At 46.2% G+C, this 24679-nt stretch overlaps 1 protein-coding gene across 1 annotated transcript in view; it reads left to right on the forward strand.

Annotated features, from left to right (window-relative positions):
• The window catches only part of SLIT3 (slit guidance ligand 3), a gene marked incomplete at its 5' end in the record, with an annotated part of 712261 nt that overhangs the window by 116263 nt on the left and 571319 nt on the right, over positions 1-24679 (forward strand). Inside the window, one exon of the mRNA XM_004697123.2 lies at positions 22942-23013. Coding sequence (XP_004697180.1) covers positions 22942-23013 — 72 coding nt within the window. The remainder of the gene's footprint in view (positions 1-22941; positions 23014-24679) is intronic.

Raw genomic sequence — 24679 nt, forward strand, 5'->3', positions numbered from 1 at the left:
TGATAATGAACTTCTCCATCATCTCTTCTCACAGATTTAGTCAGTTTGATTTTTATGCAGCCCATCTGGTGAGGTCCATGTGTATAGTGACCATTTATACGGTTGAAATAAGATATTTTCAATGAAGACATAGTTGCTCATGAAAAATTTTACCATGTGAGATTCTTCTCCAGCACCATAATTCAAAAGTTTTGGTTTTTTTCAGCCTTGCTTATTCAATGTCCAATTGTCAATTGAAAATACCATGGTTGTGTCAGATGTGTTTTAGTTCTCAAAATAGCATCCTTGTTTTCTAATACTCTAAAGAGGTCTTGGGCAGCAGATTTATCCTATGAAATGGGTTGTTTGACCTCTTGACTACTGCTTCCATGATAATTGAATGTGGATCCAAGCAGGACAAAATCCTTGACAACTTCCATCTTTTCTCTATTTATTGGTCCAGTTGTGAGGATTTGGGTTCTCTTTACATTGGGTTCTAACCCATTTTGCAGTCTGCAATCCTTGATCTTCATCAGCAAGTGCTTACGTCCTCCTCACTTGTTAGCCAGCAGGGTTGTGTCATTGGCATATTGCAGGTTGTTAATAAACCTTTCTCCAATCCTGATGTCACATTCTTTTTCATATAACCCACCTTCTTCGATTATTTTCTCAGCGTACATATTGACAAAATCTGGTAAAAGGATACAATCCTGACACGCACTTTTCCTGATTTTAAACTATGCAGCAACTCCTTTTTTTGTTTTCACAACTACCTCTTGATCCATGTACAAGTTCTGGAATTCCCCTTATTCTCAAGTTTGTCATGATCCACACAGTCAAATGCCTTGGCATTGTCAATAAAACACAAGTAAGTATCTTTCTGTTATTCTCTATTTTAAACCAAGATCCATCTGACATCAGCAATGATATCCCTTGTTCCACTCCCTCTTCTGAATCCAGCAGGAATCTCTGGCAGCTCCCTGTCACTGTATTGCTGAAACTGTTGTCGGATGATGTTAAGCAAAATTTTACTTGCCTGTCATAGCTGATGTTGTTCTATAATTTGAGCATTCTATTGGATCGCTTTTCTTTGCAATGGGTACAAATATGCATCTCTTCCAGTCAGTTGGCCAGGTAGTCGCTGTCTTCCAATTTTCTAGCATATTGATGAATAAGGGCTTCTGGTGCTTCATCAGCTTGTTGAAACCTTTCCATTGATATTCCATCAATTCCAAGAGTCTGTTTTTGGCTAATGATTTCAGCACAGCTTGAACTTCCTCATCCAGTGACACTGCTTCTTGCTCACGTGCTGCCTCCTGAAATGTTTGTATGTTGATTAATTTGCTTTTGGTATAGTGATTCTGTATAGCCTTTCTATCATCTTCTGGTGTACTCTGCATCATTCAATATTTTGCCCAGAGAACCTTTCTATATTTCAACTTCAGGCTTGAATTTTTCTTCAGTTCTTCCAGTGTAAGACATGCTGAGTATGTTCTTCCGTTTTGGTTTTCTAACTCTAGGTCTTGGCTCACTTCTTTATAATAGTTTCCTTTGTCTTCTTGAACTACCCTTTGAAGTTTTCTATTCAGCACTTTGACTTCCTTAGTTCTCTCATTTGCCTTAACTACACTATGAATAAAAGCAAGTGTCAGCGTCTCTTCCAATGTCTACTTTGATCTTTTCTGTCTTTTTTTTAATGATCTTTTGCTTTCTTCATGTATGATGTTCTTGATGTCATCTCCCAGCTCATCAGATCTTTTATCATTAGTGTTCAATGCATCAAATCTGTCCTTGAGATGTTCTTAAACATTCAGGGGCGATAGATTCAAGGTCATATTTTGGCTTTTGTGGCCTTGTTTTAATTTTCTTTAGCTTCAGCGTGAACTTCATCTGAGCAATTGATTGTGTGTTTTGCAGGCAGCGCTGGCCTGGTTTTAGCTGCTGATACTGAGATTCTCCATAGTCCTGGCCCACATATGTAAATGTAGTACATTTGATCTGTGTATATTCCATCTGGAGAAGTCCATATATAAGTCACCATTTGTGTTGTTGTAAAAAGGTACTTGCTATGAACAAGTCTTGCAAAATTCTATCATGTGATCTCCAGCTTTGTTTCTGTCACCAATACATATTTTCCAATTACTGTTCCTTCCTCTTTGTTTCCAGCTTTTGTGTTCTAATAACGACTAATTACCAGTGCATCTTGATTCCATGTGTGATCAATTTCAGGCTGAAACTATTGGTAGAATTCTTCAATTTCTGCAACACTAGGTTTGATGATTGGTGAATACATTTGTCTAGTACTTGTATTGGTTGGATTTCCTTGAAGGTAGATAGATATACCTTCCTTATACACATAGATATTATCCTTTCACACTCAGACTTGAACTTCAGACTTGAAGATCAGTGGTTCTCAACCCTCCTAATGCCATGACCCTTGAATACAGTTCCTCATGTTGGGGTGACCCCATATGTGGGCATATCTGCATGTGGGCATATCTGCATGTGGGCGGACCCGCCTGGAGTCCGATAGAGGAGTGGTGTCTCGGTTCCCAGGACCATTGGAAATATGGTCTTAGGTGACCCCTGTGAAAGGGTCGTTTGGCCCCCAAAGGGGTCACGACTCCCAGGTTGGGAACTGCTGTTCCAGATCGATCTTGGAATTTTCTTTTTAATGATTATGTGCTGCCATTTCTCTTCAGTTTGGCATTCCCAGCAGAGTGAACCATATTATTGACTCAAAATGGCCAATACCAGTCCCTTTCAGCTCACCAATTCCTAGTGTATTTATCTTTATGCATTCCATTTCATTTTTGAGGATTTCAAATATTTCTAGATTCATATTTTGAACTTTCCGTACTGTGGTTACTAATGGGTATATTTGCAGTTGTTTCTTCTCATTTGAATTATGCTCTATCATTACATGAAGGTCTGGAAGCTTTGCTCCAACCACATCAATAGGGTGGACTCTACCTTGAGGAGCAATCTCTTCCCTAGTATGGAGTGCCTTTTGACTGGAAGGGCTCCGCTTCCGGCATAGACCTGACAATGTCCCACTGCTATTTATATGCTTTTCGATGGTGGTTTTTTCCAGAAATGGACAGGCTCATCCTAATCTATTTTTAGTTGAAGTTATGTTAAAACCTGCTCACCATAGGTGACCCTGCTGGTGTTTGAAATACTGGTGTCCTATCTTCCAGCACCACAGTGACACACAAGCTACTATAGTATGTATGACAAACTAACAGATGAGTGGGGGGTAATTTTAAGCAAAGACTTGTATCCTCCACAAGTACTCTAGCCCCTGGGCATCTCTCCCTGCCAACCTGTCTTGTAGTCCACCCCCTACCTCCTGTATCCCAACTCACGGTCCTCCCATGATTTTCTACTTCAGGAGCTAGGAGTTTAGCTCACCATTTACCCACAGCCTCACCTAACCTGTGTCTGTCAAGCCTATTATTTTCCTCTCATAAGCATTTATCATTTTAGCCCTGCAGATCAAAACATGGTTGTCTCTGTGGTGTCCCACCTAGGTGCCTTTGGCCATGCATTTTCTTTGCTCCTTCTCCTATTTCCACCCCTGCTTTATTCTTCCATTTTCCCACCCAATGCTAGGTGCTAGGAAAATTTCCTCTCCCATGAAGTTACAAAGACTTCTTCTCTAAGGTTCTCCTGCAGCTTCCAGTATACCCTCTTAGCTGATGTGACCCTGTGGCCACCACCTGTGTATTTACCCACCTTATTCATTTGACTGACTGAAAGTACCTTAGAGACTAGGAGATGTCTCATTGAAGATGGTACCCAGAGCATGACATATAATAGGCACTTAGTAAATACTGAATTGATTACACAAAGTATTAAATGACTTTTTTTCCCCCAAGAGGTGATTAGTCTTTGAGGGCAGATCGCATGTCTTCTCTTTCTTTTGCCTGTCCAGCATTGCTTGCCTCGGTAGGCATGCAAAGTAGATGCTTGGGAAGGGTGGGGTAAGGCAAAGTGCATACGCTGTGTTAGAGGCAGGCTAAGGTTAACACGGAAAAGTGGTGTCAATTCACATCATTTATCTGAATTTCAAGCCTAAGCTGCTTTTTGGATACTGGATAATGCATTATGATTTTGATCACTAAAGGCAAAGAGGAAGGTCTTTTGGAACTCTTTGCTTTATTCTACGATTGAAAAGATGTAATTCATGTTAGGTAACGAGCCCTGTCCGTTCTACATCTGGAGATGGTATCAAATCCTTTTCAGAATATACGGCATTGCCCGTGTGTATGCTCACGTGTGTAAAACAGAGAAAGGGAGAGATAGAAGTCCAGATGCCAGCACACCTGGAATCTATTTGGGGAGATCACTGGTTCACTCCACAGCTTTGGCCATTCACTCATTTCTCACTAAGTGAACATCTGGGATTCAGTTTGAGACGCCAGCCACTTTGGATAGGATCTCGAAGCTGTGGTTGGGATAGGGAACAGAGGTTGGAGTGAGTGAGGTGAGCATAGGTTTTTAAACTCTTCTGCAGACACCGGTTCAAATGCCATAGCCAAAGGGATGAGAAATCCTTCGCATTCTGGAAAAGCATTCAAAAGAGGAGTTAACCAAAGAAGAGTCCGTCAGATCAAAGCGATAATGTAATCGGAAAAGTGCCCCTTTCCCCCTTGTACCCTGCAGTTCTAATAATAGCCACATAGCTTCCTTTTCTAGGAAAAGAAAAAAAATTGGATGCGGGCCAGGAAGGAAATGCTACGAGAAAGTAAAATTCTAATTAGTTATAGATGAGAACTGGTCACAGATAATTACTCTACATTCTTTGGCTCGCTCCTGTGAAGGCTTAACAGACCTTTTTTTGTTGCTAGCTATATCGACACACATCTACGATGTCTACATCAACTCACAGAGAAAGGCACGCTCGTTCACGCAGCCTCGTGCAGAATCCAAGTGTTTAGAGTGAAAACGAAAGGGAAATTTGTCACTCACAAGCTAGGCATGTTCGAAACTTTTCCTGTCAGCCTTTTTTTAAATAACTTTGAACTTGCTCAGAACAAAAGGAAAGGCCAGTGGGCTCACAGGCGGTCATTTTAAGCTGGACACTTTGGAAGGTTTGTGCTGAGTCATACCTGCCCTTTGTGACATCCACCAGCTACAGTATTTCTCCTGCAATTTGCATCTGTCAGTTTCCTACCTGTGGGTCAAAGGAGTTGGAGACCCAGGGGAAGGGCTTAGAATAACCCAGAGAGAAGGCTAAGTGAGACCCTGTGGTCTTACCATCCTCTTCAGAACAGGCTTTGCTACATTGTTTTGAGGATTTTAATCAGGGGTGGGGGCGGTAGGAGCATCCTTCTGCCTGCCTAACGTATTTTCTCTGAATTCCTCATAGAAATGATTCTGCCTCAACCATAGGCCACTCTAGGCATGTTCACCGCCCTGGTGGAACAAGCTTTCACACTTCGAAAGAATTTCCACCCCTCCTCTCCTGCCTCCAGCCTCTCTCAAGTGCTTATGTTTATTCAGAGAATGAAGGAGGGGACACGAGCCTTGCAGGGGTTCCGCCGTTCCCTTTGGGCACCACTCACCCATTTTGCTGACACACGTACCTGGCTCTGGTGCCCCGGCTGATGCCCAGGCCCTCGTCTCATCTCCAGGTTCACTCTGTGTTCAGAAGCTTCCCTCTCCTCCTGCATGCCGGCCACGTGCCTCCTGCCCCATGCTCTGGATGTTCTTTTGAACCGGTGATGCTGGGTTAGGTCCCTGTGCTGGAGCTGTGATGCTCTAGTACCCTCAGAGCAGTGCTCTGGGAAGTCCCCGAGGAGACACTCTGGCTTCAGTGGCAGCAGCGACAGAGCCAGCAGAGCGGCGTTTGGACAGCACTGTATAGCTCCTTGTAGTATGTTACATTTTTAAAATGAATTTCACCATCTCTCATCTCTGAGATAGCTGATGAAGATATTCACTCATTGAACCAATCAACCAACTGACCCAACAGCCAACTGATATTTTTTAATAGTGTTACTGACATGAAATTCACCATCTGGGTTCAAAAGAGTTGTGCAATCATGACCGCAATCCGTTTTAGAACACTGCATGCTTATACGTGTGCTCATTGTTAGCTCCCCATCTCCCCCCAACCTCCCCTGCTCTGCCCCGAGGAGGCTAGGAATCTCTATAGATTAATCTCTATTAACCTATTGATCTCTAATAATTCCTATTAAATATTAACCTCTATAGATTTACCTGCCTTGGGTTTCATAAACAGAAAAATCAAGATGAACAACAGCAATCATAAAATAAAAGAGAGCAAAACCTCTATCGAAAAGAAGCAGAAATATGGAAAACTTGAACAAAAATAAAAAGGGTCAGAAGGGAGATCAAATGATAAGATGTTATATTTTAACCTAACCATATCTACCCAAATCCATTTACCCTGCACTCTGACAGATAGCTAAGTTATTCCCATCTCTGGTCCATAGCAGGTGTTCACCAAAGCCTTGACCCTGTGGAGACTTTACAAATGGATTTGGGGCTTCACTATCATCCACAGCCTTCTGCTAAGTGGGTGTTGAGAAGTTCCTCTCTATGTTCATTTCCTGTAGTGACTATATCGAAGTCCATGCCTTTAAATGCCATCCACATCTCTAGCTTAGCCTTTCTCTTGATCCCCAGTCGTCTACTGGGCATCTCCATCAGAGGTTTCTACTCAATACGAAAACCCAAACCCACCATCGTTGAGTTGATTCCGACTCGTAGACACCCTGTAGGACAGAGTAGAACTGCGCCATTCGGCTTGAGGCCGGTCATCTCTATAGAAGCCGACTGCTTCACCTGACACTCACAGAGCAACTGGCCGGTTGGGACAGCTCAGATTTGACTAGCAGGCCCATGCTTAATCTTCGGCACCACCAGGGCTCCTCTGAATATTTATTGGCCTAGCAAATCTAATGTATCTATAGCTGATCCTTAAATCTTTCCCAAATCTGCTCTGCCTCCCCCTGCCTCAAGGGGCAGCAGTGACAAACCTGAAGCTGCAAGGGCCAATCTTGACTCCTCTCTCAAAACCTCACCGGCAACCCATCTGTGGTAGTCACCTAATCTGGTGTCAATTTAAAGACTAAGAGTGTAGGGGTGGAATCTAGGCTGTCAATCTGGAGATAGCCAATGAGACTTCTGTGGGCATGGCCTTCTCCTGAGAATTTTGGGAAATCTGGTACTTCCTCCTTGGAGGCTGAAGACACCTCTCTCTCTCTGCTACTCCCTGGGAGACATTGCAGAAGACAAACCCCATGGACACAAACAGACCTCGGAAGCTGGAGAAGCCACCGAGAGACCCCTGCCAGCGCAGAGATGTTTCCAATGACACTGGATCCCATGACACTGGATCCAATGACACTGGCCTGTGATTGTCTGCATTCGGCGTCATTGAATGTATTTTGTGAGTCTGACGAGGACTTTATAGATTGATATCAGACATATGGGCTAATGTCAGACTTATGGCCTTGGACTGGACTGGGTTGGGATGTTTCTCAATGTTCAATTCCTCTTGTATATAAACCTCTCCCTTATATACATGTTTGTTTATGAATTTGTTTCTATCCAGACTAACACACCATCACCCTCAATATACTCAGAGTGCTTCTAGAACTTGACCTCTTCTCCACACCCCCACGGTTGATACCCTGGTAGGAGAGTCGGGAACATTCTCTGAAAAGGGCATGAAAAACTCCTGAAGTCAGGAAACCCAATATACTAGGTTATTTCAGAAGGGACCCAGGCATCGCCAGTCTGGGAGCATCCCTGTTTACTGGCCCTGCTATGATGTGGTGTGAAGAGGTCACTAAAGATTTGAACTTTGGCCACTTTCAAGTGGACTGACTGTCTGGAGTGGGTCTGACCATGCAATATCCCTGACTCTGTTAAGTTGCATGCATAGTAGGTGGAAGTGTGTGTGCGTGGAGGTGTGTGCATGTGTTTGATTTCTCTCATGCTACTCATGCTTTCATGGTGTCTGAATCCTTAACATGGTTAGGTAGTTCCATGGACCACTTGCTAAGGGTGGGGATCTTCAGAGGCTCCTGTCCATGACTCTAACCCTAGAGAATGCCACCTATTCGTCACAGCCTTGGGCTTTCCACCGCATGGTCCTGGGCAAAATGACAGCAGTCCATGTGGTGCTGCCGCCTGAGACAAGAGGACGCCCTATGCCCTTTGGCTCCTGCTTGGTGCCCTCCTCCTCTCCCACCTGCCTTCTCTCCTTTTGCTTAGGATCTTCTGGCTGCAGACATTTGAAGGCATGAGGCAGCAGTCGGGGCAGGGTCAGAAGCAAGGCAGCCCCTGACAGCCATGTAATTGGAGGAAAATTGGTCCAATGTGAGGTGCAGGACATTCAGAAGGGGTTCTCTGCTGATTTTCTTTCCAGGCGGGTGTTCTGAGCTGAGTTCCAGCAAGATGAGATCCTGGCCTAAGCAGGCCCTCCCATCTCTCAGTGTAAAGCCCCCTCTATTGGCTGGCAGGGGCTGAGAACAACCTTGGAGGAGTTTTGAATGGACAGCTTCCCTCGCCCTGAGCGAGGTTCAAGAAGAAATGCCCTCCGTCAATGCCCAGGCTTCCTTGCTGTCCTGGAGTAGTGATTTCCTGGGGCCCTTGGATTCCTCTGTCTGAGACCAATGCGGCAGACTAGCCACAGAGAGTCACTCCATGAGATGCAGGGTCAGGGTGTCAGTTTGACTCTGTTTCTGGTCTCTTGTGGCTCAGTTTCTCCTGGGATTTCTGGGAGAACAAGGAGTTACCACATCAACTATACTCATAGGCACCTCAGAAAAGCAGCTTGGTCATGTGCTTCTGAGAAACCAGCCATTAAAAACTCGATGGCTCACAGTTCTGACATCTTTTCTTCTGAGATGCCTCTTGGTGGGACTGAATCTCCAGTACTTTGGTTAGTGGCAGAGGACTCAACCACTTGCACTACCCAAGGACCCCTTCTGATGAGAGAGTGCTCACCAAAAACTCAAGTGCTCCTCCTGATCGATTTCCCAGCTGCCTTTGCAGTTGGGCTTGGGTCATGTGAGTAGTCCAGACCAATGGGCTGAGAGCAAATGGGATATGAGTTGTTGCTAGGTCAAGGGTGTTAAGAACTGGAGTGTCTACCACCCCTCTACTCTTCCCTGGCTCAGCAATGTCAGAAGTCGCCTGCCATCTATAGCATCATACGGAGTGGAGGGGTGCTCTGTGTGCATTCAGCCAATGGGATCTTGGAGTTCCTTTGCTACTGTCAGCAGCTTTACTGACCAATACAATTATCTGTAAAGAAGAAATAACTTGTCCTGTATTTCTGACCACTTGGTGGTCAGATGATAATGATGCTGATGACAATGATATCAGCATTCTAATAATGCCCACTTATTAGACACTTGCAAAACACTGCAAAGCTCTTGACAGATGAAAACTGGCCAGCCTTCTCAGGTAGCCCATGATATCTGTATCTATCTATCTATCTATCTATCTATCTATCTATCTATCTATCTATCTATCATCTATCTATTTTGCTATTGTATAATAACTGTATTCCTAAAACATTCTCTAAGTTATTTTTTAAAAGGCTTCTCATAAACAATTTTAATAGGGAAGAAAAACTGCCCAGGGGCAAGAATTTTAGGTGATGACAACAAAGTCAGTTTTCCTGCAGAAATGTCACAAGTAAAGGCTTTTAGTTGCCATTAGGACATTTTGAAGCCACAATAGAAAAATAACAAATTTCCAAACTTGACCTAAGCCAACCTCAATGTTATTGAGCAAATCCTGAGTACAGCGGAAGACAAGTTGCTGCTAAACTCTCAAAGGAAACTGTAGCGCGCCCCATGGCTGTTTGTTGTCCATTGCCATTGCGTCCGCTCTGGCTCATACCGACGACCCCTCGCGGAGCAGATGGGACGTGACCCAGCCCGGCGTCCAAGATGGGACCTGTGGCATGTTCGAATCCACAGTTGTGGAGATCACGTCCATCCAGGCCATGGAGGGTCTCCATCCTTCTGTGGACCCTCTGCTTTCCCAAACAAGAGGTTCTGTCCTACAGTGCTCTTTGGTTAATGAGGTGCCCAAAGTGCATCAAGTTGATGAATTGCCATTCTTGCTTCTAAGAAACACCATGGGTTTATTTCTTCTGAGACTTGCTAGCTCATTTGGCAGTCCACAGAAAGCGGTTAGAAAAGCTTTTTAAAAGCAAGACGGGGAACCAAAAAGAATTCCCAAGACCAAAGAGGAGTCACTCACCCAGCGAAAGTGGCTGTGGGTGTTGCAACTGAAGGCTGCTTGGCTTCCTTCCTTCCGGCGCTTGACAGTGGGGTCATCCAGAGCTGTCCCAAATAAGGGTGCTGCGCGAATACTCGCTGCTGTGGGGTTGACGCCAACTCACAGGAGCCCTGGAAGGACATCGCAGCACTGCCCCTCTGGGCTCCTGAGACTGTGACTCTTCGAAGCAGCAGAACTCTTCTTGGCTGGTGATTTCCATCTGCAGACGTTGCAGCTAGCAACCCACTGCGTAGCCACTAGGCCACGAGGGCTCCTTTCCTCAGTGAGGAAACCAGGACAAATTCCGTTTGCGCTGTGGACATTGGCATGCTTGCTGTGTCTAGTAGGCGAGGAAACCAGGCACTTGTGGGGCTTTCGTGGAGCAAACCCCAAATCAGGGCTCTCTGCTCTTTGGACTGCCCAAAGTTCACAGTCCCTTGTTCATCAAGTGCCCGGACTCACAGGGCCATTGCATGTCCTGATGGGCCCTCCTGGACCAACTCCACCTCCTCCTTCAGAAGCTTGCATGCTCTGCGTTTGCCCAGGAGGAGAATGGAGGGGAATTCTGATCTGTGTGGGTGTACCTCCTCATCGGCCAGGCCCCTTGGACTCTTGCCTCGCATGGGTCCCATGCCGCCTACCGGAATCCGTGGTAGATCTGACCTTCCCCAGAAGTTGGCTGCCGCCTCACTCGGGCTTCCTGGTGCCCAGCCAGGCACAGTAAGCCCCTTGTCTCTCAGTTGAGGGGGTGGTTTGGTATCTGTGTCTCTGAAAAGCAAGGCCGCTTTGGCCCTTGTTGCTTAGACATATTGGTGTTCCTGAAAGTACCAACAAAGCTGGGAAGCATGCAGGCAGCATAGAAAGTGCCCAGGAAAGGAGAACCAGCAGGTTTCACTACAAAAGCAAGCAGTGCTGGTGACCTTTGGGAGTTATCGCACATTGACTTTCTCCCTCTCTCGGGCTTTCATCAGGCAGCTGGACATTCTGCACTCCCATAAGAAAAGGAAGAGGATAATTGTGCTGTGGGCTGTGCGCCTGCCTGTCCATGACATACCCAATTCCTTCTGGCCTATAAGCCTCTCCTGCTTGTACTTCACCTACTCTAGGTGAAGCAGGGAGCGCACCCATTCCTAACTTGACTGGGTCTTTTGGCTCTGGACAGTGAGGCTGGCGCCTCTGGAGACTGTGTTGCCAGGAAGTTTCCTAAGGATGCAAACAGATGCAGGAATTCTTGGCCCTTTGGGAGTCAAGTTCACCTCCAAACAAGCTGGTTACCCTGGCCTAGCCCAGGAAGGCTGGCTGTTTATATGTCAGGATCCCCAAGTTGGCCATTTTTGCCTTGTGTTTTATTCATGAAATTCTAATAGGCCCTTCCCGAAGTCCCTTATGTGCCTGGTGCTGTGTTTGCTGCTGTTGGGACACACAGGACACATAAGATGTATTTCCTCCTCTCAAGGATTGTTATGGAAAGATGAAATGCCACATTAGGACTTAAATTAAGGAAGCATTAACTGCAGGCTAAATTAAACATGATGGGAGTTAAGAACACAGGTGGAGCATCAGGCATCTGAGTTCACAACTCGTCACAGACATGTTGGTCAAAGTTGAATTTGGTTAAGAAGTGCTTTGACCCTCTTTAGGCTGTTTTTAAAGGTCGTCATTAGTCCTGACTTCCAGTGTTCCTTGGAAACTTAAAGGAGATCCTGCATTGTGTTAGTGTGCTTCTCTAGAGAAGCAAAACCAGTGATGCGGATTCGTGTGTGTGTGTGTGTGTGTGTGTGTGTGTGTGTGTGTACTATCTGGACAGGTTCCGAATTTGTGAGTTAGATGTTCTACTGGAGGCTTCCTGACTTGTATACTGGAGGAGGCTGGTAAACCCAAGATCAGCAGGAAGACCTCCGGCTGGTGGCTGCAGAGACAAAGGAATCCAAGGTTAGCAGGTCAGGTGGCAGGTTGCAGATGACTCTCCAGGGGGTTGGATGCATAGGTAGGTGGATGAGTGAGTAGCTAACTGGGTGGATGGATAAAAGACAGATGGTTGTCTCAAGTTTAAAGAGGGACCGATTGATGAGCCTGATACAAGACCCAGGCTCAGCAAAAAGTAAGCAAGCTTCTCCACAATGTCCACTTATATTGGAAGCAGGATACACCCCTTACAGAAACGTTAGTTTTTCAATTGATGGGATCAGGTCTGGGACCTGAGTAAGATTGTTACAGCCACCCTATTTGTCTTATAACTAATGGGGTGCTCATAGCAGATCCCATGATGGGGGTGATTACATTGTGCTAGTTCTCACTATGGGGAAATTGTTTTTGTTGTCAGGTGCCTTTGACCTGCCCTATGTACAATCGAATGAAACACTGCCTGGACTTCATCATTGTTCCTATGCTTGATCCCATTGCTGTAGCCACTGTGTCCATCCATCCTGTTGAGGGTCTTCTTCTTTTTCACTGACCTCTCCTTGACCAAGCATGATGTCCTGCAGGGACTGGTCTCTCCTGACAACATGTCCAAAGCACTTGAGACAAAGTCTTGCCATCCTTGCCTCTAAAGAGCACTCTGGTTCTACTTTATTCAAGGCAGATTTATTTGTTCTTTTGGCAGCCCGTGATATTTTCAGTATTCTCTGCCAACACCATAATGCAAATGCACCAATTCTTCAGTCTTCTTTATTCGGTTTCCAACTTTCACATGCACACGTGGTAATTGAGAACACTTTGACCTGGGTCAGGTGCACCTCTAGTCCTCAGAGTTACATCCTGGCTTTTCATTACTCACAAGAGGTCCTGTGCCCCAGATGGACCCAAGACCACATGTGATTTGATCTCTTGACTGCTGCTTCCATGAACATTGACTATGGATTCAAGCAAGACCTTTTCTCTGTCTGTCATGATGTTGCCTATTGGTGCAATTGTGAAGATGTTATTTTGTTTACATTGAATTTCATTCATACAAGGCTGTAACCCGAGGCTTCCTCCCTTTCAGCAAGCAAGATTGTGTCGTCTGCAGATTGAAGCTTGTTAATAAGCCTCCTGCCAACCTTTTTTAAAAATAAAGTTTAATTTATTATTTTCTTTCTTAAAGAAAACCAACTTTTATTGGGGGTTCTTACATCTCTTATCACAATCCATACATTCCTCTAATGTTTCAAGCACATTTATACATAGGCCACCATCATCATTTTCAAAGCCTTCTCTTCCCACTTGAGCCTCTGATATCAGCTCCCCATTTCTTCCTCCTCCCTCCACCACCCATTCTCCCTCACGAACCCTTGACATGTTATAGATTATTTTTCCATATCTTACATCGTTCTCTGTCGCCCCTCACCCACTTTTCCATTATTCATCCCCCTGGGAGGGAGTTTTAGGTTGATCCTTGTGACTGATTACCCCTTTCTTCCCCCACCCTCCCCTAATCCTCCTGGTATCTCTACTCTCCTTGTTGGCCCTGAGGGGTTTATCTATCCTGGATTCCCTGTGTTTTGGGCCTTTATCTGTAGCAGTGTGCATGTTCTGGTCTAATCCGTTTTGTAAGGTAGAATTAAGATCATGATAGTGGGGTGAAGGAAGCACCAAAGAACTGGGCAGTGGGTCTCCACTCCATGCCCCTCCTCATTCACATTGGGTATTATTTTATTATGGGTCTTAGATGCCTGATACCTGATCCCATCAACTCCTCATGATCACACAGGCTGGTGTGCTGCTTCCATGTGGGCTTTGTTGCTTCTGAGCTAGATAGCCAGTGGTTATTTTCAAGCTTTTTAAGACCCCAAATGCTATATCTTTTGATAGCCAGGCACCATCAGCTTTCTTTACCACATTTGCTTATGCACCCATTTTGTCTTTGGTGATCATGTCGGGAAGGTGAGCATCACAGAATGCCGGCCTCCCTTCAATCTTAAGCCACATTTTTCTTCGTATAATTCAGCTTAGGATATTGTTTGAAAAAATATAGTGAGAAGATACGTCCCTGACACACACTTTTCCTGATTTTAAACCATGCAGTATTCCCTTGTTCTGTTCACACAGACCTCTTGATCCATGTACAAATTTTGCATGAGCACAATGAAATATTTTGGAATTTCCATTCTTTTAAGGGTTTGTTATGATCCACACAGTAGAATGCCTTGGTATAGGCAATGAAACACGAGTAAACCCCTTTCCGTTAGTCTCTGTTTTGAGCTTAGATCATCTGACCCCAGCAATGATATCCCTTGTTTCAGGTCCTCTTTTGAATCTGGCCAGAACCTCTGGCTGCTCCCTGCCAATGGCCCACTGCAATGTTCGTTGGATCAACTTCAGCAAAATTTTACTTGCTTGCGATATCAGTGATGACTGCTCTACTGTACGGGTCACCTTTCTTTGGAATGGGTACAAATATGGATCTCTTCCTTTCAGTTTGCCAAGTAGCTTTCTTGAGATGTCCTCAAAATTTAAATATACTCAAGTCTGTAATTTAGCTCCTGGGGAAATACTGGGGAAATCTTAAGTGACAAACCACAGAGTGTTCTGGCCCAACCAAGTAAACACAAAACCTAAGCATCGCACTCATGTGAAGAGTGGAGTACAAACTCTTGGTTTTTGTGTATTGCTAGTTATTGCTATTTATTGTAATTATTTGAGAGCTCTCACAGCCATTGAATCAATTCTGACTCATAGCGGCCTAATTGGGCAGGGTAGAACTGCCCCTGTGTGTTTCTGAGACTGTAACTCTTTACAAGAATAGAGAGCCCTGTCCTCTACCCTCAAAGCTGGCTGGTGGTTTCTAACTGCTGACCTTGTGGTTGCGCATAACCACTGTGCTACCAAAGCTCCTATTTGAGGTATCTATCAGGGGTATAGACATCCTGAATTCAAACACACTGCCTTCTGATTGTGTTTTTCTCTTCTTTATTTCTTTCATCAGCTATTGGTAAATTTGAGTGATTACTTACCCAAGTTGAACTTTTCCTATGTCTACTCCACTAAATACCTCGTTTCATATTCACTCAGTCACAAAATCCTGCTTATTATGCCCCAACTCCTCACTTTACTTTCTCTCTCTCTTAATCAGATCTTCACGACAACCTTGTTTATTACCTCAAGATCCTTTTTGATATGTCTCCTCTTTTCCCCAGTGTTTTAGACCAGGTTAACTAGAGAAACAAATCTCTCCTATCTATCTATCTATCTATCTATCTATCTATCTATCTATCTATCTATCTATCTATCTATCCATATCATCTATCTACATATATGAGAACTTTATATCAAGAAGTAATTATGCATCAATAAAACATCCCAGCTCAGTCCAGATCAAGTCCATAAGTTCAATATTAGCCCATAAGTCCTATATTAGCTCATGACTCTTCAGACGCATGCAGCACATGCAATGATGCTGAATGCAGGAAGATCACAGGCCAGTTGGTGGAAAGTCCTGTGGGTCCAGTGGCAGGGGCCACATCTCCAGGGCTCTGGCTGCCATCAGCGTGGCTCCATATGGCTTGTCAACAGGAATGGGAAGCAGAGAGAGTGTGTCCTGCCTCCAGGGAGGAAGGAAGTAAGTTCTCAGATCCTCAAGAGAAGGCTACACCCACAAGGAGGGATCTGATTGACAGGCTAGACTCCATCCCTTCATTTTTTTATCAAGTTGACATGAAATTGTGTAAATAACACACCGATTTACACCTTCTACCAGACCAGGTTTATTGCATTGGAGAGGAGTTGCTGAAATTCAAACCAGATCATCATTCCATTACTCAGAGCCTTTCTATGACTCTCTGTTACCATCAGAAAAATATTTAAGTCCAATGCTCTATTATGACCACAAAGACTCTTAGGTTATCACTCCTGCCTGCCTCTACAGCTCTATCATTTGTGTTGCTCAGTCCCTTCCCTGTTGCAACAAGTCAAGCCTGTTCCCCCAAAGCTCTGTCATCTCCTAGGCTACGACTTTCATGTTTGATTTTCTCTCGGAGTCTAGAACACTCTCTTCTAGCCTCCTGAAAAGTCACCCTCATGCTTGAAAACGAAGCTCAAAATCACTTCCTTTGGGAAGCCTTCCTTTTATAGATCTGTCTCTTCCACCAGCATATCATCCTTAAAGGAGTTGTCTCTTACTCATTTATATGCAATCAAATTGAAAATAACTGGACAGACAGAGAATGGAGGATGGATGGATGGATAGCTGGGTGGGTGGATGGGTGGATGGGTGGGTAGATGGATGGATAAATAGATAGGTGGATGGCCAAGTAGTTGTATGGATGAATAAATGGGTGGATTGAGGAAACAAAGTCACAAAAGCTTCTAATTAGATCTTTGCCAAAGAGCACCATCAACAGTTTCATAAAGGTGAGGCCCTCTTCCTGGGATCGTAGCAGTTCAGATTGGAAAGCAGGTTGTCTCATGGTTCAGAAGTTAGTGCACTTCCCCCCCTCAGGTTCTCTGTTGTCCAAAGGTGAAAGACCGGGATTTCAGTCTTAGAAGGAAAGAGGGAATCTCTGTGGGCTTCATCTAATTGCTGGTCAGGCCCACGGCCCACTTCCTGGCCTCTTCACAGTCTGCCCTTGCAGGAGTCCCATTCAGTCCTGCTCTTCATCCACCTGGAAATACAGCAGGACGTCTCCACCTCTGGTGTACCCAGGTGCCCCAAAGCGGCAGATGACATGAGGGATGGAGTCTACACCCCTGCTTGCCAGCCCTCCATCAGGAGAGCAGTGACCTTCCTTCGGGGCATTTTTCTGTCTAGGTACTACACTCTCATCAGCCACATGGGAAGTGTGCCCTCAGTGGCTTGGTGCCTTCTTCCCCTCTTGGAGGAAGACCTTTGGGAGTGGTGTGTTTCAAGTAAACATGAATACATCCTGGGATGAACTGGGAATAAGAGGTCATTTTGGTACAAGAACAAGTGTGTGGCTGCCCAAGCGGAGGCAAGAAAGACCCAGAAGCTGCCGGGAGCAGCGCAGCCAAGCTGCCCTGGCTTCTTCCCTTGGGGTCTAAGAAGCGACAGGCACAGCACAATTGGCTAAATTTGGTTGTGTTTTTATTTCTGTCCAGCCACAAATACTGGCAAAAACCTGGAAAGGATTCCTTCCCTTTGTGGTGTCTCAGAGCCAAGCTGGTTTTATTTTTAGCTTCAACTCTGGTTTCGGCCTGTAGCTCACAAAGCACCCAACCCTCTGCTGGCTGGCAGCAGAGATGGGCCGGCTTGTAGGGCCTGTGCAGAGTTGGGTGTGGGTTGTCTGAATGGAACTGCTGCGGTCTTTGTGTAGCAGTAACAATAGAGGGTGGTGCCACACCGTCCCACACAGGGACCCAGTTCTTGCCCTGGAGACATCCAGGAGAGCCCTTTGCAGGGAGGGGCCATTACTCAGAAGGGCTGACTGTCAGGGCCAGGGAAGAGGAGGTGGCAGTCCAGAGAGAAAGGAAGTGAGTGAAAAGAGCTGTTGGAATTGAGAGACTTGCAGCAGCATGTGGTTTAGACCAGCGCTCTGGACTCAAACCACCTGGGTTCAAGTGCTGCGTCTAGCACTTGCTCACCATGTCACATTGGGGAATTTGCTCGGCCTGTCCAGGAATTGATTTTTTCCTCCGAGATGTGGGTCACGAAATGACTGCTGCTAAGCAGGCAGCGTGGTGGCTGGGATCATGCACATCCAGGCTGTAGCCCAGTGCGTGGTATTCAGAGACACTCAATGAGCACTTTTATTGTTATGGTCCTCCTCACATTGCTGGAAGCTTGGCCAGTGGAATCCAAGCAAAGGCTCCTTGGAAGACAAACCTGGCAGTCTGCTTCCAAAACCTTAGATTTGTAAGGCCAATGGAGGGAGCCTCCACTCTGCACACATGGGCTTCCCTGAGCAGCTGTTGGCTCCCAGGTAACCAGCAAGAATGAACTCTCACTGCTCAGGTGATAGCACCGTGCCACTTAAAACCCACTGCAGTCTGCCAAGCAGGATTAATTCGCAGATGGAAACCGAGGCCCAAAGGGATAGAGAACACGCTTGAGGTCATACAGTGTGTGCTTGATACAGCCAGACCTGAGGCCGGCCCTGGCTAGCCCCAAAGTCCATACATCATGCCTTGTCTAGGACCAGTGACTTCCAGTTTCTGTAAGGGATGGATGCCAACTGTGTATGAAGAATCCTTTGTTGAGCACTGCAGTTGTAGTTGACATTTTGGAAGACATCTTTACAGTGTGATCGAGAAAAACTCAGAACAGAAACAAAAACTGAGTTTGAATCCTGGCTCTGCTGTCTGCTGCTATGTGACTGGGCAGCCTCCTTATCTTTCTAGATCTCAGAAGTCTCCTGATAAGAGGGCGGAGCTCATATCCAGATCCAGTGATTCAATGAGTGTGTGCAAAGTCCTATGATAGGACTTGATTTGCAGTGAATGCTAGAAAGACTAGCTAATTATTATGAGTGGGGTGTTGCCAGTTCAAGTGGTAAAGTTCTCGCCCTCAGGCCAGGAGACCTGCGTTTGATCCCCAGCCAGGAAAGTTCATGTGCAGCTACCCCCTGCCTTTGTGAATGGAAGCCTTTGTATTGCTACAATGCCAACCAGGTTCAGCAGAGATTCCAGACTAACTGTAATAGGAAGAAAGGCCTGGTGATCTATTTCTCACTATGGAAATCTTAGGTCTTATGATACTCTGACCTGCAGCCAATCATGGGGATGACTCCAGACCAGACAGCAAGTCCTTCCATTGTGTGTGGGGTCCTTGTGTGTTGGGGAGAGACTCAGCGGCAACTAACAACATAGGTGAAATGTTTGAACAAGAAACTAGATTCCTCTTTCGTGACAACAAACGGCCCCTGGTGAGGGAGTCAGCTGCCCCAGAGGAGGGCTATCTTGTCCCTCTTTTCCGTCTGCCTGCCCCCCAATAGCCTCCCTGCCTGGGGCCGCAGACGTCCGCCTTGGGGAATGCTCCCAGGCTTCAGTGCTCCTTTTTAAAAACCCTTCTAGCCACTTCTTCCTTTGGGAATCTTTGGCCATAAGTCTAGCATCAAAGAGGGAAACCAGGGGGCGGACTCTCAGTGGGGGACTCATGTCTGTCTGGAACAGTGTAGAGAGCACGGGTGTTGGGGCCAGAAGCTGGGGCAGTGCTGCCTGTTCTTCTGCACCTTAGATCGCTCTCAGATGGGGCTGGTACCAGGAGCCTGGGGAACTGCAGATGTCTATTGCACTCTGCAGAACAAACCACTGATTTGATCCAGAGGCCGGTGGGGAAGGAGATGCACTCTATTGCACTCGCCAATTTGGATGGTGATATTAAAAGGGAGGACCTCTGTTGTTGGTCGCTGCTGCCCGGTCGGCCCTTCCCGATTCTCAACACTCTATGTACCATGGGATCCCAGTGTTGTAAAAACTGGGTTGTCATCCGCTGATTTTCTGAAGTAAATTACCAGGCTTTCTTCCTCATCTATCTTCTCCTGAAGGAGCCTGGCGGCGAAGTGGTTATGCATTGGGCAAAGCCAGCCGTTCAAAACTACCAGCCACTCTGAGGGAGAAAAAGGGGACCTTCTAGTCCCATAAACAGTTGCAATCTCAGAAACTGTGGTAGTTATATAATCTGTTGTCAATTTGGGAGGATTATGACTGAAGGGGTGGAGTCTAGCCTATCAATCATTGTACAGCCAATGTGGCCTCTGTGTGGGCATGGCCTTCCCCTGAGGATTCTGGGAATTTCTGGATTTCCTCCTTGGAGGCAGGAGAGACTCTCTCTCTCTCTCTGCTCACTCCCTTGGTGACTCTCTCCTGACAAGACTCACTCCCTGAGAGACGCTCTACGGACAAGACACATGACATTGCACTGATAGACCCTGTGCCCTGGGAACTGGAGGAGCTATGTGGAGACCCCTGCCAGTGCTGAGCTGCTTTTACCACCACTGGATCCATAAGACTTTGCATCCACTGGCCTGTGATCTTCCTGCATTAGGTATCTTTGCATGTGTTTCGTGAGTCTGAAGAGGACTTTATAGATTGGTATAGCACATATGGGCTAACATCGGACTTATGGACTTGATCTGGACTGGGCTGGGATGTTTTCTCAATATTCAACTGCTCTTGTATATAAAGCTCTTTCTTATATACATATGCATGTTTATGAATTTGTTTCTCTAGTCTACCCAGACTGACACAGAAACTCACAGGCAGTTCTACTTTGTCCTATGGGTCACAAGGAGCTGTCATCAACTTGATGGCAGTGAGTTTAGTTGTTGTTGTTGTGTGTTCACCTTAGCCTGGATGCTTCCGTGAAACCTGTTTAGCACCATCTTACTCACTGCCATTGATTGTGATTAAAAGCAACGCTATGGGACAGAGTAGAATTGCCCTTGTGGGTTTCTGAGGCTACAAATCTTCCCTGGAGTAGACAACTTCATCTTCCTCCTATGGTAGTTTCAAGTCACTGACCTTGCAGTTAACACCCCAACTTATAACCCACTCCACCACCAGAGCTGATTCAGCACCATAGCAACATGCAGACCACTGGTAGATGGGTGATGATCATGCATGAGGTACATTGGCTGGGAGTTGAACTCAGGTGTCCAGTGTGAAAGATGAGAATTCTACCACTGACCCATCACTTTCACCTTTCATTGAGCAAGCATTTTAAATATGTCTGAAAGAGACCCATTCTAGTCCCCATCAGAACTGGGGAATTATTAGTAGGACGTACATGGGAGAACAAGCGTGGAGCAGGTGCTGCCTTGCACTAGCAGGGACTCTCAGGGGAACAGCCTGTCTGGGGATGACAGGAGTTGCTCACAATCATTGGGAACTCTGTCTATTTCTTGGTGGATCGTTGGCACCGAAAATTGCCAACGAAGACTGATTAAATCCACGGGCCACCACTGAATGCAGGATATTTCTGTGGGGCAGAACTTTCTCTCCAGCCTCCTCAGAGGTCTCTCCAAAATGGGCACAGTGCCCTGCGCTTGTCATGCCCTTAGGAGTCCATCTGATTTTTAAAATGTCTTTTAAAATCAGAAGAAAAACAAAAGAATGTTTTAGATTGACAAAGGCACCTTGGTGGCACTGTGGTTAAACTTAACTGTGAGCTGAAAAGGCAGGGGTTCAAATCTGCCCGCTACGCAGAGGGAGAAAGAGAGATGCGGCAGTCAGCTTCCACAGAGATACACACAGTGGAAAGCCCCCGGCACGCTCCTAGTCTGTTCCATAGGTCTTTATGAGTTGGGATTGGCTTGACAACAGACAATGAGGTAATGGTTACATAGGGGGGTGGGGGTGGGGGGGAGTGATATTATCTTTGTTGCTATTTTTTTTGTTTTTCTTAATCATTTTATTGGGGGCTCATACAGTTCTTATCACCATCCATCCATCCATTGTGTCAAGCACATTTGTACATTTGTTGCCATCATCATTCTCAAAACATTTTCTTTCTCCTTGAGCCCTTGATATCAGCTCCTCATTTTCCCCCTCTCTCCCCACTACCCCCTCCCTCATGAACCCTTCCTAATTCATAAATTATTATTATTTTGTCATATCTTACACTGTCTGATGTCTCCCTTCACCCACTCTTTGGTTGTCCATCCCCCAGGGAGAAGGTTATATGTAGATCCTTGTAATCGGTTCCCACTTTCTACCCAACCTTCCCTCCACCCTCCAGGTACCACCACTCTCACCACTGGTCCTGAGGGGGTCATCTGTCCTGGATTCCCTGTGTTTCCAGTTCCTCTCTGTACCAGTGTGCACCCTCTGGTTTAAATGCTGTCAAGTCAGCCCCCCACCCCCGGCTTCCCTGTGGTAACCTCAGTCGCAACTGATGAAATGCTCCCCGGCATGAGAACTGCTTCTCATGACTGGTTGTGCGTCAGGTCGTTAGGAGACATGGGGATTCTGGCCATTTTCAGAAGTAGACACTCAGGTCTTTCTTCTCAGTCTGTCTTAGTCAGGAAACCACTGAAAGCTCTTCAGCCTCATAGCAACACCAGAGCCTCCCCCGACAGCCGGGTAGGAGCTCCACGTGAGATTCATTGACTAGGAATTGACCTGGGTCTCCTCTATGGAAGGCAGTAAGTGTACCAACATGAATATATTCGTTTTTATAACTACATGGTTGTAAATGTACTGCTAAATATTTCCTTATGAAAGAATGGACAAATGTGCCAGTAGCCTATGAAAGTCAACATGCAGCCCTGCCTGTGGCAGGGATTCCACTCGGCTCCTCAACTCAGGGCAATCTGCCTCCCTTCTTCTCTCTTCCTTTGGCAGCTGCTCTGTGCCACTACCTACTACCCCTTCATTTAGGATCTGAAATATCCCTCTGGCACTTTATTTATATCTTTAGAGGTCCATTTGATACGCCAGCACCATCTAGTTGTCAGAGCAGCCTGGAGCACCCTAAAGAGAAGGCTAAAAATAAAATCTTAGTCAGAGCTCGGTGAGAGAATGCTGTGGTCAATTAGTGATGTCTGTCCTGGGCTCAGAATGGGGGAATATCAGCATGTGTTCTGTTTCTGGCTGATGACTTCCCTCTGCCCTATTTCACCAACTTGACTGCAAGCTCTGTGAAGATGGCATATGTATGTCTTAACATATGTTGAACATTCCACGTTGGAAGATAGAGTCTTATAATACCTGATGATGGATGGATTGATTGAAGTGGTGTCTGTGATTACACTTGATCCTGTTTAATGTCCCCTTGACATTGTTTCTTTCTCCCTCCCCCACCTCAATCTTTAGGCGCCTGAACAAGAATAAGCTCCAGGTCCTTCCAGAATTGCTCTTCCAGAGCACCCCGAAGCTCACCAGACTGTGAGTAGAGCTGACTCGCGTTCTTTGCCTTGTGTCCTGCTTTGCTTTGGTGATGGGGGGAATGTGGTCGTCTGTGCATGGAGCCCCGTGTGCCAGTGGGGTCTGGCACGGAGATGGGGTACCAGTCTTTGATGTCATGTGCCACCGGAATGGAATTAAACTGGAAGACAAGAAGGAAGCTTCCTGTCACACCTGGAGGCCAGCCTTTGTGCTCCCTGCCTCCAGAGACTGGCCATGTAAATGGGCAGTGAGAACAGAGGCTTCTGGTGGTGGGTCACCCTTGTAGGAAGGGAGGAAACTGCCACTTGCTTGAATCTGACATGCTCTGAGTGTGGGGTTTTGAGGTAAGTTTTTTACCAATGGCCCCAGAGAGGATTGGTTTGGAGGAAACATGCAACCTCACAAGCTTGCTGCCTGGTACCACTCCTGCTCTTTGCCTGTCAGTCATGGAACGCTGGCTCAGAGCTCTATGGTGGTATAGGACAGGGAAAACATGCCTTGGCCTTTGCTCTCTGTCCTGGAATGGTCCAGGTTATAATGAAAAGGGAGGAGTTGGAGATACTTCTGTGCATTTATTCAGTGTGAGAGTGTGGAAGCTCAGGAGCTGGAGATGTATGTCAGCTTGGAAATTGTGATTCATGTATTGTAGGTGTTAGGAAAGTGCTAATTATTGAGAGTGAACAGATCCATGATTGCGAGCCTAAGAGTCCTGCTGGCAGCACCTAATGTGGCTCGTGGGGTGAACTGAAGTGCCCAGGGGTTGACTTGCTGAATGGTGCGATTTGGCCCCATTGCCGAGAATGGAGGCAGCAAGATGTACAGCCTGATTCGTCCGAATCTTAACATTACTGGGAAGGCTCCGAGGTTGACCACCATGCTCATTTCCAATGGTTGTGTTTAGTACCTATTTATGCAGACACACAAGACCCTGGAATAAATTGGGAAATGGAAAACACATGTCAGCATGTTCACTTAAGAATGAGTTCTGAGTTAGGAATACAGAGAGAGAGTGTTTGAAAGGGGACTTTTTCTGGAACAACAATGGGAAAGGGTTGACTGGCCGCATGGTTGACTGGGGTGGCAGCCTTGCTTGCCTTCTCTGTGACACACCTGTACTTTGCCAGGGTCTCCTCTTGCCGAGCACAACGTGTATCTGGTTTGATCAGCCTCGCTGACTTTGCTACAGGGTAAAAGGACATGCCTCCCGCTTTCCATTCTTCTGATCTGGATTCGCCGTGGTGGGTGTGAGAGTGGATGAGCTGCAGCTTTGCAAGAGTGAGTCCCTAGCAGCGCTGAATACACACCACCAAGTAAACATATGGGGGAGCCGCTCGCCCCGGTGTTTAGCTTCCCCTGTCCTGTGTACCTCTTTCCTTCCGTGTTCAGCTCATAACTGTCTCTAAGTTCAGCTCTGCATTCCACTCTCCCAGTCTGCTCTTAATTCAATAATGCAGATTATATGCTCATCATCTGGGATTTCAGAATCAGTTTCTAGGCAGAGTGGAGGGGCCTGTGGGGCTTGGACTGATGCACAACATTGAGCGGGTGGAATCTGGGGGTCTGGTGGTGGCAGGATGCCTGCTGGGCTAGTGCTTGCTCAGGGAAGCTGTGGTCCCCCAGCTCTCCCCCGGCCTTCTGGTGATGCTGCTGTAGGTGAGACTGGTCC

The sequence above is a fragment of the Echinops telfairi genome, unplaced genomic scaffold, assembly GCF_000313985.2.
Source record: "Echinops telfairi isolate 266 unplaced genomic scaffold, ASM31398v2 ScPeMD7_7469;HRSCAF=8507_0, whole genome shotgun sequence".
Taxonomy (NCBI): Eukaryota; Metazoa; Chordata; class Mammalia; order Afrosoricida; family Tenrecidae; genus Echinops; species Echinops telfairi.